The sequence below is a fragment of the Toxotes jaculatrix genome, chromosome 18 (genome assembly GCF_017976425.1).
Source record: "Toxotes jaculatrix isolate fToxJac2 chromosome 18, fToxJac2.pri, whole genome shotgun sequence".
In the NCBI taxonomy this organism is placed as follows: Eukaryota; Metazoa; Chordata; class Actinopteri; family Toxotidae; genus Toxotes; species Toxotes jaculatrix.
Genome location: NC_054411.1, coordinates 565116 through 579640, shown reverse-complemented (window position 1 = coordinate 579640; position 14525 = coordinate 565116). Strand labels below are relative to the sequence as shown.

At 47.7% G+C, this 14525-nt stretch overlaps 1 protein-coding gene across 1 annotated transcript; it reads left to right on the top strand.

Annotated features, from left to right (window-relative positions):
• Window positions 1–8246: 8246 nt before the first annotated feature.
• Window positions 8247–12777, top strand: prf1.3 (perforin 1.3). Its single transcript, XM_041062407.1, has 8 exons — window positions 8247–8397; window positions 9312–9585; window positions 9884–9925; window positions 10069–10161; window positions 10699–10835; window positions 11099–11597; window positions 11715–12085; window positions 12294–12777. The coding sequence occupies exons 2-8, from the start codon at window positions 9316–9318 to the stop codon at window positions 12598–12600; spliced, it is 1719 nt and encodes a 572-aa protein (XP_040918341.1). The 5' UTR covers window positions 8247–8397; window positions 9312–9315; the 3' UTR covers window positions 12601–12777.
• Window positions 12778–14525: the final 1748 nt, after the last annotated feature.

Genomic DNA, 14525 nt, shown 5'->3' with positions numbered 1-14525 from the left:
CCGCGCGTGTTCGGCCCCTTCCGAGGCTGCCGGAAAGACCCGAGTAAAGGCGCAGCAGCATTTTCCCGCCCACATGTATTGGCCCGCGCGCGCCGTGCACGCTCGCGCCCTTGCAGGCAGCCACGCCATTTTGGCTCTGAGAAAATAACATCAGTCATTCCCAAATGTCAGGACGCACCCAGACTGCGAAACATCCGCGAGACGAGACGCGGAGCACCGGGCAGCAGCTCGTCCACACCGCCGACACGTAATCCCAGTCAGGATCAGCTGTTACTGGTTCTGTTACTGGTTTGAACTGTATGTGTTCATTTAGCTTGTGCGCGCCCCCCCCCCCCCCCCCCCCCCCCCCCGACACACACACACCGACTGAAAGAGACACAACACCCACAAATGGCTCATCTCTGTGTGTGTGTGTGTGTGTGTGTGTGTGTGTGTGTGTGTGTGTGTGTGTGTGCGTACAGTATTACTGTATATAATCTTTGTAATTGTACTGTTTCTACCTGCATCGGTTGTTTTGTTGTGATCTGTGTGAAGCAGCTGCTGTAACTCTGCAGTTTGTTTATCTGCTGAACACTTTGTTTATTTCATCTATCAACTTACAACCAGGCTCAAGTCTCTGTTTCTGTCACACAACTAATTATTAATTATCATTTCAGCTTTAGCCAAACATCCTAACCAGTGTACAAAAGGTTTGAAGTTGTAACTAATGGTGAATAGATCATTGAGCAGCTGATGACACTAACAGTGTTGACTGGTGTTCAGCCTCCAGCAGGACACTTGCTTTGTTTTTCTTTTTCTCCCAAGCTCTTTTTGTCCGTTATTGACCTCTGACCTGGAAAAAAAGCTGGAGAGCATCTGGTCAACAACGTATTCAGATTTACAACTACAGAATGAATGGGCTGTCACAATGAGCCTTTATGATGCACACTGACATACAGTGACAGAGTGTCACCTTCAAAGATGAAAACTTGTCAGGTTGTACGATGTGCAGTGAAATGCAACAACAAGAATCTGAAAGGAAGGAAAATAATTCAGAGATTACACTGATGATTCAGTTCAATTCATTTTATTCAAACAGATAGATAACAATATAAGATATGTGATGTGACACATATGCAGCAGAATGTAATTTAAAAAAAGTACCTCAACGTGCAGCACTTGAGTAAATGTACTTACTGTTTTTTTGGCACTGCTGCAGATATATGAAGAAAAATGCTCCTGTGATCTGAAACAGCTCTGTCAGACTGTCACTGAGGTTTCACACACACACACACACACACACACACACACACACACACACACACACACACAGAGTAAATTACTCTTATATAACATTGAGACGTAAACAACAACCGCCCTCAGCTCCTGTTTCACACTGACTGATTCATCAGCAAGTCTCTGGTTTCATCTGGGTTTAGTGTTGGAGTTCAGCATGAACGTCTTCATGTAAATTCCCCAAATCTGCAGATAAAAGATGACGGTTTACAACTGTAACCACACAGTAACCACACAGTGCAGCATGTGACTGGAGCAGAGTCACACAGGCTGATGAATAAATGCTGACCAACATGAAGCGTGAAGAGAGGAAACATCAGGAGACAGGACCTTCATCACATTAGCACATGAAACTAACAGCAGTCAGATCTCCATCATGGACCCGTTCTCCATCATGTTCTCTGCGTTTCCATCGTCTTGGCTTCAGCTGCAGCAGAGGAGGGAAACCAGACTTCACTCAGGTTTTTATGAAATTCAGTTCAGACTTGCTCAGCATGTAGGTGGAAACTTGGCCGGTGTCTGTGGGGAAAATAACTGAATTTTTAACTAACATCTAAGGGCTGAGAACATCTTGGAGACCAACGTTTGGGCCTGCAGAGAGCCTCAAACTTTGTCTACATACATGTAGTCCATACTTAGTGGTCCACAGAGGGCAGTGGACCTGCTCAGGCCTGTTGTGCGGTGCAGATTAATGGGTAGAAAGTCCCGTCAGTGCTGATGGTTGTAATAATGAGTGCGTGTCCGGAGGCAGTGACGGTGTAAATGTACTGAGGGTGGTGCTTTAGTTTGGGGCAGAAAAAGCCTGACTCATCGGCCCCTAACTCAGCATTACATCACTGACAACATCCCAGCGTGGCAGCGGGGCGGGGGGGGCAGCTCCGCCGTGTCTGCAGAGGCCCTCCCCGGCTCTGATTGAGCGCATGCCGCAGCACAGGGACACTCCCCCTAAAAAACTTTGCGCGTTTGCTCCGGGCGGTACGGTAACGGGAGCGAGGCGGAGGGCGGAGCCAGCATCACGGTCCGTCAGCTCCGTCTTTGTTGTGCGGAGGTGCAGGAGGCCGAGCCGAGCCCGGTCGAGCCGCCCGCACCTGGCCGGGCCACACGCCCCCCTCCTCGCGGCCCTCTGGCCCCCGTGTGGACGCCTGTGTGAGGCGGCCTGGAACTCCAGCAGCGGCCCGCTGACCGGCTGGATGCGCTGTGCCGTGAACGTAACATGTGAATGCGCCACTGTTATGTCATCAGAGTGTGTTTACGGAACAGACCCATGCAGACGCAGATTAGTGGGGAAGTGGTTTTGATCGTTTCCTTCTTGTTTCTTCTGGGTTGCAGAGACATCCGTTAACATCACTGCACCAGCAGCTTTTCACTGAAAGCGATCCTCAGTCAGTCTGAGCTCTGAGCGCCGGCCCTCTGAACACACAGCAAGAGTTTACATCAAGTTTAAATGAAGCATTGAGCAGCAGAGTGAAAGACATAAGACTCCGTTCACTTCCTGACTTTGAGCTTTGAGTTTCCACTGCTGCTCGTTGAAAGAGTTTAGTTGCTGATGGTCATGTGACACTGGGCGCTCCCTTTTATTTTGGTGACATATTATGAATGGAAACATATTTCTGACAAGAAAAAAGACAGGTGGAATGAAAAAGAACATAAAATAAGAAATAAATACTCATGATGAGTCAAAGTATGAGATCGTGATGAGATCAAGTCAATAAAGGTCAATTATGACTCAGAATGTCAAAAGTATTATTTACTAACTTAGTAAAATATGAGCCAGGAAGTGAAAATGATAAGATAGTATCTCAGTATTCTGACTTTTAAAGAAAAACTTAAAAGCCAAAACTTCTGACTCATAATTCAGGATTTTAATATCAAAGGTCAAACTTACATTTAAGGTATAAAAAGTCCAAATTATATATCTTTATCTTAAATTATAAACTTTCAAGTTCAAAATTATGACTTTATGTGAAAGTCATAAGTTAAAAATGCCATTTTTCTGTCTTTAATGTATTGGTTGAAGTTGCCAAATTATTTATTTATTCTGTTGATGTTTTAGGGACAACACACAATATTTAAGCTAAATGTTAAAAGCCATACAGAGTCAATGGTCAGTAATCTGAACAGCTTTTAGTCAGACGTGATGCTGATGTTGATATTGATTTGATATTTTCAGTCAGTATTCAGCACTGAGGTAATAACTGTTATTACAGTGTAATAACTGTGGCCCTCGTCTCTTCCTGGCCGCCCGGAGCTTCCGTACATTCTATCCATGCATTTTATTGCAGCTGCCGTTGACTGAACTTTTTCTGTCTTTACGCTTGTGATCTCTCTGCTGACGGCTCTGCTGGTTCTGGTGCGATCACATGACCCCATGTTGTTGTTCAGCTCTTTATTTGCTGCTGCTGTTGTGTGCCTTCCTCCTGTGCTGTGCTGTTTCCATGCTGCTCCCTCTGGGTTTGTCCTCCGGTGTTTCTGCTGCCGCTCGCTCACTTTCCCCTCAGAGATGGTCAGAGACCTGCAGGTCTGACCTTCAGCTCTGGTTCTCAGAGTGGAGGTTTTGGCTGACGTGGGTGAAGCGGCTCGGCCTCCCTCCTGCAGCTGAGGGGCCCTGCTTGGTTTTATGAGGCATGTGTGCCCGTTTACAGCCAACATATATAGCCAACTGCTGCGGCGGATCCTATAGACTGCTCCTTCAGAGATTTTACTGTCTCTGCCTTGGATACTAGCCCTTTGTGAGGAACGCTTGGTTTTAAGAGGTTGGGTGGATGGGCTCAGAAATGATCCACAGAAAGAACATATGGGTCTTTAAGGGGAAACTATGAATGAGGAAAGTTTGTTGGGTTTCATTCGATAACTTCTGCCAGTTTGTCCCTCTGTGCAGAAAAGAGGAACAGAATCACAGCCACCTCAGTTGATCTTAATTCTTTCTTCCCTGAAACAGATGTAAGAAGAATTAACGGCAGGTTTTCTCCACCTCTCCCACCTTTTTAAGAATCGTTCCAGGACAAAGAGGCGACTAATGAAGCTGAGTGAGAGTTCAGTCAGGAAGGCGACATCCTTGCACATGCCTTCAAATTCCAAGCTCCACCACCACCTCTGCTTTCATCCAATCACAGATTGACCTCAGTGTCGGGTGCCGGCCATCTCCAGTCAAACCCTCCACTGAGGCTCCCAAGAAGGCGGCACAACCTCAGCCCCATTCTCACCACCACCACCAGTGTCCAGGCTCTAAGGTGGGGGGGTTCCTCCACATGGGAAGCTTCTAATGATTGAGATCGCTTCCCACAGGGGTCTGCCTCCTGCCGGGGGTCCTGCCTCCTGCCGGGGGTCCTGCCTCCTGCCAGGGGTCCTGCCTCCTGCCGGGGCCCAGCGCCAAGTCTTTAACCTTTCTCATTCATCTTGTTCCTGTAGTCTCTGCTGATTGAAATATACTAACAACAGGAAAAGGCAGACAGTCAACAGTTTAGTAACTACAGGAAGTACTTTTACTGTGAGAATCCTTGTACTGTTGCCTTTACACAGAGGATCTGAGCCCGTCCTCGGCATCATGTCTGACAGCAGCAGTTTCTGGTTCTTTATTCAGAAACAGAAACTCGGCTTCACTCTGCTTTAAAAGTTTCACCTCAGCAAACCACAACAACAGCAACTCAGAAAGCAGGACTACAGCTGCATCAGTAAACTGAGTGTTTTAACATGAACACTGAGAGCAGCTCTCAGGTGTGTGAACGTGTGAAAGTGACAGTGTGAAGCCCAGAGCTAAAAACAGCAGCATGTGGGAAACACGAATCTGACAGCTCCATCCCCAGTTTCTCCTCCTCAGGAAGAACTCCTCCAGCTTCACGCGTGACACCGAGGCTCCGCACACTGTGAACAGGTCACACAAAGCAGGTGAGACCGCGCCACAAAAGCTGTGCAGACAAAACTTCACTCGTGGTTTTGCAGCAGACGTTTTGTGATATTCTGTATTTTTCATATTATTTAATTCCATGCTGGAAATTTTCACTCGGGGACCAAACGTGGATTCATCCGCAGCTGAAAATAGTCCCTGACAAAGGCACTGTTATGTTTGATAAAAACGTCAGTGAGCAGCTGCATGCGTGAGGCTGCTGTGTGGTGACACTGTCAGAGCACGTCGTGGTTATAAAGTCAGGTGAACAGGTGAGTCTCAGTGAGTCACCGCTGAAACCAGACAGGATGCAGATACCACACCGTGAACACATGAACACATGGACAAAGATCAGGACTGTGACAGTGGAGAGCAGGTTCACGGTCACACAGCTTTACACCTGTGAACCTATTCTCAGTAAAATGTGAGTGAAAGACTCAGTGTGAGTCTGTGGAGCTGGGAGGAGACGTGCTGCTGACGTGGACTCACCGCCGCGCTGACGGTCTGTGTTTCAGATCAACCGGGTTCACTTAGCCCCTGCACCAGCGTCTGCAGGCAGAGAGAGCATGTCTGTACCTGACTCACCTGCAGTCACACCTGCAGGAACATCGAGGCCTTTAAAGACACGTAGGGTTACATAGCAGAGGAGATGAAACACAGCTGTCACAGCTGGACGTCTACTGACCGACTCCGACAGGAAATTGTTTTTCTTTGGAGGCTTGAACTTAATAAAAAAGAGGATTTATGGATTATTAACGGGCTGATGCATCAACACAGACAAACTGTTTCCTTCCACAGACAGCAGGTCCAACTCACCTCTCTGTCTGCTGCAGCTTCCCTGAACTGGGAGAGCGTCAGAACTGGACTGGACCACCGCTCTAACTGGTCCTGTGGATCAGTCAGTGGAAGCTGTGAGCAGGAGGAGGCAGAGAGGCCGTTTGAGTTTTCTGTGTTAAACTCAGCAGACAGATCAGGTCAGAGGACCGAGCAGGATTTAAGTGTCCACAAAAAGACGTGGTGCACAGAGAGACCCGTGAGAGGAAGGAAGGGACGAGGAGAGACGGACGGACGAGGAGATTTTCTGGACTTTGACAAAAGGAAGAGGAGATTTGCATAAATGAATAGAGATGAATGTCTCAGACGTCCTGCAAATAAGACCAGAAATTCAACATGTCCAGAGACCAGGGGACAACGGAGACAGGTGCAGTTCTGCAGAGGAAGGGGTGTGTGTGTGTGTGTTTGTTAATGTGTGTGTGTGTGTGTGCAGACAGAAAAAGAAAACCTTTAAATTAAATGAGAAAATCCTGCATTATGCACCAAATGGCTCATAAACATAAACACAATTTACACACACACACACACACACACACACACACACATTTCCTTCCTGCCCTTCAACCTTGGTCCAAGGTGAAAATCTCCATCAGCTGCAGTATGAGAGGCGACCTGCAGGGGGAGGAAGAGACAACAGAGAGAGGAGGGATGGAAGGATGGAGGGATGAAGAGAGGGAGAAGAAAAACTAAATGTGAAAGATGGTGATGCAGAGAGGCAAAAGAAAATAGTGAACGACTGATGGATGGAAGCACATGAAAGATGGAAAGAAACAAAAACAAAATGATGGAGAGGATGAAGAGAGGGAGAGAAGAATTTCTTAGTTCAGTTCACTGAGGATTATTACAGAAGTGTCGTGTGTTTGTTTTAACTAAATGTTTATTTATTACTTTGTTCAACTTTGTTTTTCTTTCATTATATTTTATATTTTCTTTTCTATTTCACTTATTTTTCTCATGAACATGAAACTGTTTGAGGAGAAAAGCTGTTTCAGTACCTGCAGATTGATCCGTAATCAAAACAGCCATCAGGCTCAGTTCAGTGTAAAATGGCTGAAGATGAAGTTTGACCACAACAAAAACAACAACAATAATAATCCATTCATTTAATATGTGACAGCATGAGACTCACAGGGGACATCGTTCTGTCCTGTTAACACGTACAGTCCATCCTCCTGATGCAGGACTCAGAGTCTCAGAGTCATGACAACTCTGTCACTTCCACTACGACTTTCCTGCTGAGTCTGAACACAACACAGCTTCCTGCACACGCACGCACACACAGACACACACACACGCACACAGACATACACAGACACACACACACAGACACACACAGACACACGCACACGCACACAGACACACACAGACACACACAGACACACACACACGCACACAGACACACACAGACACACACACACAGACACACACAGACACACACACACGCACACAGACACACACAGACACACACACACAGACACACACAGACACACAGACATACACAGACACACACACACAGACACACACAGACACACACACACGCACACAGACACACACAGACACACACACACGCACACAGACACACACAGACACACACACACAGACACACACACGCACACACAGACACACACACACAGACACACACACAGAGACACACAGACACACGCACGCACACGAAGACACAGACACACGCACGCACACACACACACACAGACACACACAGACACACACACACAGACACACACAGACACACACACACACGCACACACGCACACAGACACACACACACTTATTGTCAGAGAGTTTAGGAAAGTGAAATGAAACCAGATGAAAGCAAACGTGTCTTTAGCAGGAAGAGAAGAGCGGGAAACATGTGATGAGTCTGATCATGTGACCATGTGAGCAGCCTTTTTCTCTCAACACTTTGACTTTACTGTCAAAATAAAACGACTTCACATGTTGTGACTTCATTCTAAAAATGTACCAACGTTTTTTCTCATATCACAACTCTGCTGTTCAAATATTTCACCGACATCATGTTTTTCAAACTGTGAAATATTTTCTCCTCATCCTTCTCGTAACAGTTAAACTTTACTCTCAAAAAATCACAAATATTTCAAATTTTTCTGGTAAAATTTTTGTGGACCTGTCAGCACCTTTTTTGGGGCGTGTTGGTTAAAGACGAGACACAAGCTGCAGCTGAGGTGTGATCACACACTGAGACAGAGACAGAAAGGACAATGTCTTACTAAGTGTTTTTAAAGGAACCACAGAGGCTCTTCATCATCACACATCACACTGTGCTGCTCAGGACTCTTCATCATTCTCCCGTCGACCTCCGTCCCCGTCGGCTCATCCAGACCTCGTCGGCCCGTCCACGGCTCTACATCACCGACACCTCTCTGAAGGTAGGAAAACTTTAAAACCTTTGTGAGGCTTCAAAGCTTGATCCACAGTTCTGAGCGAGAGCAGAGGTGGGCCCCTTCTCAGGGGCCACGAAAACCCCAGGCTCACTTGCATCTTTTTTTTTCTGTGCATCAGATAATTAACAAACATAAACGTGTTCAAACATCTTATTAAAAATCGGATAAATGTTCCCGCTATCAAACAGTCATTATCAAAGCTAACCTGTCAGCTGACCAATGAACTGATCAGCTGATGGCTGGTTTCTGGCTGTTCAGTCGTAACGTACGAGCAGTTACTGTGAGCGACGCTCGCTCAGTCTCATCAGCCACTGATCCGAAGCTTCACAGGTCACTGAACGCCACTCCAAACTGTTTTAACCTCACATTAACATCAGATTTATCTCTGGAAGGTTAGAGGGAAGAGGTCGGATCAAAGGTTCGACGTGACCAAAAAAACAATTTAAATAAAGTTATGAAAGTTAAAATCAGGACAAAAGCCAACATAAGTCAAACGTACGAGACCGGTCCTGGCACCTGGGACCTGGGACACAGAGCCCAGGAACAACAGGCAGAGAACAGGCTGAAGAGGGAACAGGTGAACACGGCCAGGCCTACACGCAAACACACGCATGCACATGCACGAGCACGCACGCACGCACACACACACACGACAAACACGAAACAGAAATATTTGTTAGATACAATCAGAAAAACCTCGGTGAATAATTCAAACCTGAAGAAAACGACATATAACATCATCATCTTTGGACTAATTATTTCATCATCAAACGTTCAGGTTCTTGTAGATGGACCTCGGCTCCTTCGGTTCTCATGTCAGTGGAAGGAAAAAGTTTTCCTTCTCTCTTCGGAAACAGTTCGTCACACACTGTCCTGTGTCTTTGCCTTTTTCCTTTCAGCTCCATGATGCCCCCCTCCCCCTGCCCCTCCCCCTCCGCCCTCCTCCTTCTCCTCCTCCTCCTCCTGCCCCCCCCTCCCTCTCTGGGTTGTCAGACCAGCTCCTTCACTGAGTGTCAGCAGGCTCCCTTCGTACCGGGTCACAACCTGGTCGGTGAAGGTTTCGATGTGGTGAGGATGAAGACCAGCGGAGCCAGCGTGGTCGACTTCAAGAGCTACATGGTCGGAGGAGCTCAGGGCAACTGCACCGTGTGCTTCAACCACCTCCTCAACCAGGTAAACAGGTGTTTCTCAGTCAGTGGACGGCTCTAAATACTTCAACAGGTGATGGTCAGAGGACAGACGCCAGCGTCTTCATCCATCTTCATCAGCCTTTGCCTGAAAACCATCCCGAAGCAGGAAGTGATGTCCTGTTCTCCGGCTGGACCAATCAGAGCAGAGCTGGACAACATTGTGTGGAGTCCATGTCTCTCTCTGTCTCTATGAAGAGGACGTAAATAGACTGACATTACCTCTGTGTGATTCAAAGATGACTAACTCCACAAACTGCTTCCTGTGCTTTCTGCTCAAACAGACCCAGAAGCTCCCGGTCTCGGTCCTGGACTGGAGGATCAAGGTCAGTGAAACAACACATCCGTCAACATTAATAACAAAGACCGTGCTTCTGCTTGTGAGATGGTTAAGCCATGGATTGTTACTGTAGTGGAAAATGTCCACGTTGAGGTGAACAGCCTTACCCAGCATCCTCTCTGTCCTCAGGTGCACTGCCGGCGTAGTCTGAGCAGTAAGATATTCGAGTCGAGCCAGTCGGTGATGAAAGACACGAGCTCATCTCTCGGTGTCAGCTGGAAGGTGGGAGGTGTTCATGAATCATTTCGTTTTTACAGAGCTACAAAGAACAGGAGCGGGACCCCAGCGCTCCATGTGTCACATGATGCCCCCTGTGCAAACTGTCCTGTCCAATCACAGCTCATGAATATAGTGTGTATGTTGCATGTTGTAGATTCTCTCATTAACAAACAAACAGAGCGGAGCCCAGTCACAGCCTCACTACAGGGATTTATCATCATGTCAGTGTGTGACCTGAAATAAAGACAAGTTCAGAAATGTGCAGCTCATTACAGGTTCGCTGGAGTAGAAAACAAACGCACCTTTATCAGACGCAGCTACGGAAGGAAAAGCTACAACATAATAAAGTCATGTGATGAAATAAGACTGAGGCGCAGGTGAATCAAACACAGCTGATCTTCAGTGTTTGATGAGGAACCAGGTCACTGTTGTTTTAGCTCTTTTCATTCCTCAGTGAGAATAAGGTCTGTGGGCTGTAATAAACTGTGAGGCTGTGGGTGTTATAAGGTGGGACTGTTTACCTGTTGTGATGTGACTCAGGTGGGCCTCAGTGTCGCTGGACTCGCGGGGTTCGCAGTCGGAGGATCTCACTCCACCTCATCGCGGTTTGCAGAGAGCCACAGCAGGAAAGACAAGTTCTCCTTCACTACCCACGATTTCAAATGCAAATACTACAGGTGAGTACTGAGAGGACGCTCGGGACAATCACTGCTGGGCTCGAGAACGAGCTCCTGGGGTCTCATTCAGAAAACTGAACAGACTGTATCAAACTGTTCAGTTAATCAATAACAAATATAAATGGATCATCCCCACTTTTCTGTGGCAGACACAATTTCCAAGCCCTGTTTCAAAAATTACACGAGGCCTCGAGTCAGGATCATAGTTGACAACAGTACAATGAAGAAAAGTCCAAATACTCTCCTTGTTCCTTTGCCCTCAGCTTCCGTCTTCACTCCCGCCCCCCGCTGAGCAAAGAGTTTGAGGTTTCCCTGAAGAACCTTCCCTCCACCTACGACCACAAGAACACCACAGCCTTCCAACAGTTCATCGCCGTCTACGGGACCCACTTCATCCGCAGGGTTGACCTCGGGGGTCGAGTGCACTCCATTACAGCCATCCGGACCTGCGAGGCCGCCATGAGCAAGCTGTCCGTCCACAGTGTCAGCAACTGTCTGTCCGTCGAGGCCAGCGCCACCATTAAGGGCGTGACTGCCAAAGCCAGCAGCGAGTTCTGCCACAACAAGAGCAAAAGTCTCAAAACCGGGGCAACCTTCAGCCAGGCCTTCACAGACCGGACCACTGAGGTTCTGGGAGGAGATGGGGATGTGGGGGACATCCTCTTCACCCCCAATGGTGTTGAGGCGTACAAGAAGTGGCTCAGTTCCTTGAGGAGGGTCCCAGGTGTGGTGTCCTACCAGATTGCCCCCCTGCACTTGCTGGTGAGGAGCAAACTAAGTACAAATTAGGCTGAGAAGCTTATTTCTCATCGTTTCTGTCTTACAGGTCTACAGACAGAAAGACACCTTCACTCATCATAAACTCTGTTTGTTCTGTAGGTGCCACATAACCCCATCCTGATGAACACCCTACGAGATGCCATCAGTGACTACATCCGCAAAAGTGCCAAGCCGCTCAACTGCCCTGCCAGCTGCAAGATCGGCAACCAGAACACGAACTGCGCGTGTCAGTGCAAAGGACACCGCATGGTCGACTCCAACTGCTGCCCCGCTGAGACCGGCGTGGCCCGGCTGAACGTGACGGTGGTCCGAGCCCAGGGACTGTGGGGAGACTACTTCTCCAAGACGGACGGATATGTTAAAGTTTTCTACAACAAACAAGGAGCCAGAACACCGGTGATCTGGAACAACGACTTCCCCCAGTGGAACTACCTCATCCGGTTTGAAACCGTCAACCTTCGGCACAGAATGTGAGTCTGCTGGTTAAATCCCAAATCTGCTCATCTACTCTGATCTGAGATAATATCAGATTAAACTAAACATCGGTCTGATGCAGTTCAGGGACTAAAATAAATATGTGGAGAATTTTAAATTGACCCAACTTTAACTTTGTACCTGTAAACCTTTGTAATGTTCTGAGAAGAAGAAAAGACTGATGTTCATGTGTTTCCTCCTCAGACCTGTCATTTTCGAGGTCTGGGACCGAGACAGCGTTTGGGACGACGACCTGTTGGGGAGGGTGAAGGTCATCCCCACGATGGGCCGCAACGTCAAGAAGTCGTTCCAGCTGAAACACGGCACGCTGTTCGTCCAGCTGTCTGCAGTGTGTGCGCCCAGCCTGCAGGGGTCGCTGTGTGAGCAGTACGCTGCCTCGCCAAGCTACGAGGGCATCAAGGGATACATGAGGGAGGACCGGGAGGACCAGTGGGACTCAGGACGGTCACCTCAGGAGACCGACGGCGCTCACGACAGCTCCCTGCTTTGATTTTTCGTGCGATGATTTTCTGCTGTAGCGTTTTCGATTTGACAGATTTTCTGTTGTAGATGTTTGAAGCTAAGTTGCTGTCTGTCCCCTCCATCTGTCTTCATGCTTGTTGGCTTTACAGTGTCTCATTATCTGCTGTCTGCGGACACATACACCAATAAAACATTCTGAAATGTGTCTAAGTGCAGAAGATTTCATCAAGACGTCAGTCAGAGCTAATCTCACAGCTTCACATCAGGTTAGGTTCGGACAGAGGTTCATCTCTGTCCAACAGGTCGGATAAACAAACGTTTGGAACATGCATCAATTCTGTTTCTTTCACATTAAGCACAATTTACTTTACTTACAGTGCTTCTGTGATCACTGGAGCAGCGTTTCATGCTGTGATCATCACATTAGTGCTGAAGCTTCTGCTGACAGGCAGCAGTGGAAAGTAACTGAGTACATTTACTCCAGTACTGGACTTTAGTACCTTTCTGATTTGAGCATTTCCTATGATCCAAGTGTGACATAGGTTACGCTGAGATGGGCCATGATCACATCCTCCGCCCGCGTCTCAACATACTGACACAGATCAACTGGTTGAAACATGAGTTTAAACACACGCTGAGCATCAGAGCTGAGGCTGGAGACGGTGGCTCGACTCACAGCTGATTAAACACAGCGAAGACTCAGTGTGTTTGTCCAGCAGCAAAAAACTGACTTTGTGGTTTAACCGTAACACTTCAGCACACACTGCTGACGATGTAACACCTACACACGCACACACACACACACACACACACACAGGCAGCAGTAAACAGTCAGTTATTCACTGCTGATGTTCGTAGGAAACAGTAAAACACACACACACACTCAACTTTATCACAAGTGGTTAAAACATCAGCCACTCATTTTTTTACAGTAGACTGATCATTGGAGGATTCTGATGACATGAAAATGAACAAAGTTCAGAGCTGCAGTTTGAACTTACGCCACCTACAGGCCAGAAAAATAAGAACTGCTGCAGTTTACACGCTAGTGCCATCTGCTGGCAGGAAGTGTTACAGCTGCTGTTTGTGTGAACTGCACTTTAAAACACTGATTATGTCAGAACTGCAACAAGAGCACAAGCATTCAGAGAGGAGAGAGGATGAGGGTCGGAGGGAGACAGGTGTTTCACAGGTGTTTCACCACAGCTCAGATTACAGAGGACTAAACATCTGAGCAGCATGCTGCAGACGACACAGACTCAGAGTGATTTCCCCGGGTGACTGACGAGCAAAGATCAAACTGGAGCCAAAGACTAAAAGTCAGAGCTCAGCTTCAGTCACTAACGTTACAGACCTCAGCCCCTGGAATCTGGGTGTAGTCCTGGACTCAGACCTAAACTTTAACGTCCACATTCAGACAAAATCGGCCTTCAGTCACCTGAAGAAAGAGCCAAGAATTTACTCACAGGAGTTTGTCCAGGTGTTTATCATTAGGTCTACACTTTACCATGAGAAACTCCAGGTGAGCTGAGCAGTGTCTCCCAGTGATGACAGAGTTCGTACACCAAGCTTTGTTTACATAAATGCACGGTCCTCCGCCTCTGGCCTTACCGGAGTCATCTGCCGTTCTATCCGCCCAGAGTGTGTGTTGTCCGGCTAGCTCAGTAGCATTGTCGGGTATGCCGCTGTGTAGCCATGTTTCTGTGAAAACCGTGACATTTCAGTCCAAAAGTCTCTTACTGCTGTTGATGCGGAGTCGTATCTCGTCCAGTCTGTTCACCAGTGACCGCACATCAGCGAGGAAAGCGCTGGGTAGAGAGAGCCGGCGCGGTGTTGTTTTTAGCTTAGCTCTTAGCCCTCCGCGCTTTCCCCGTCTCTGTTTACGATATCGACGCCGCCTGCGAGCTCTTCCGCCCGGCTGGTTAGAGTGCGTAGACTCGGGTGTTCTGGAGA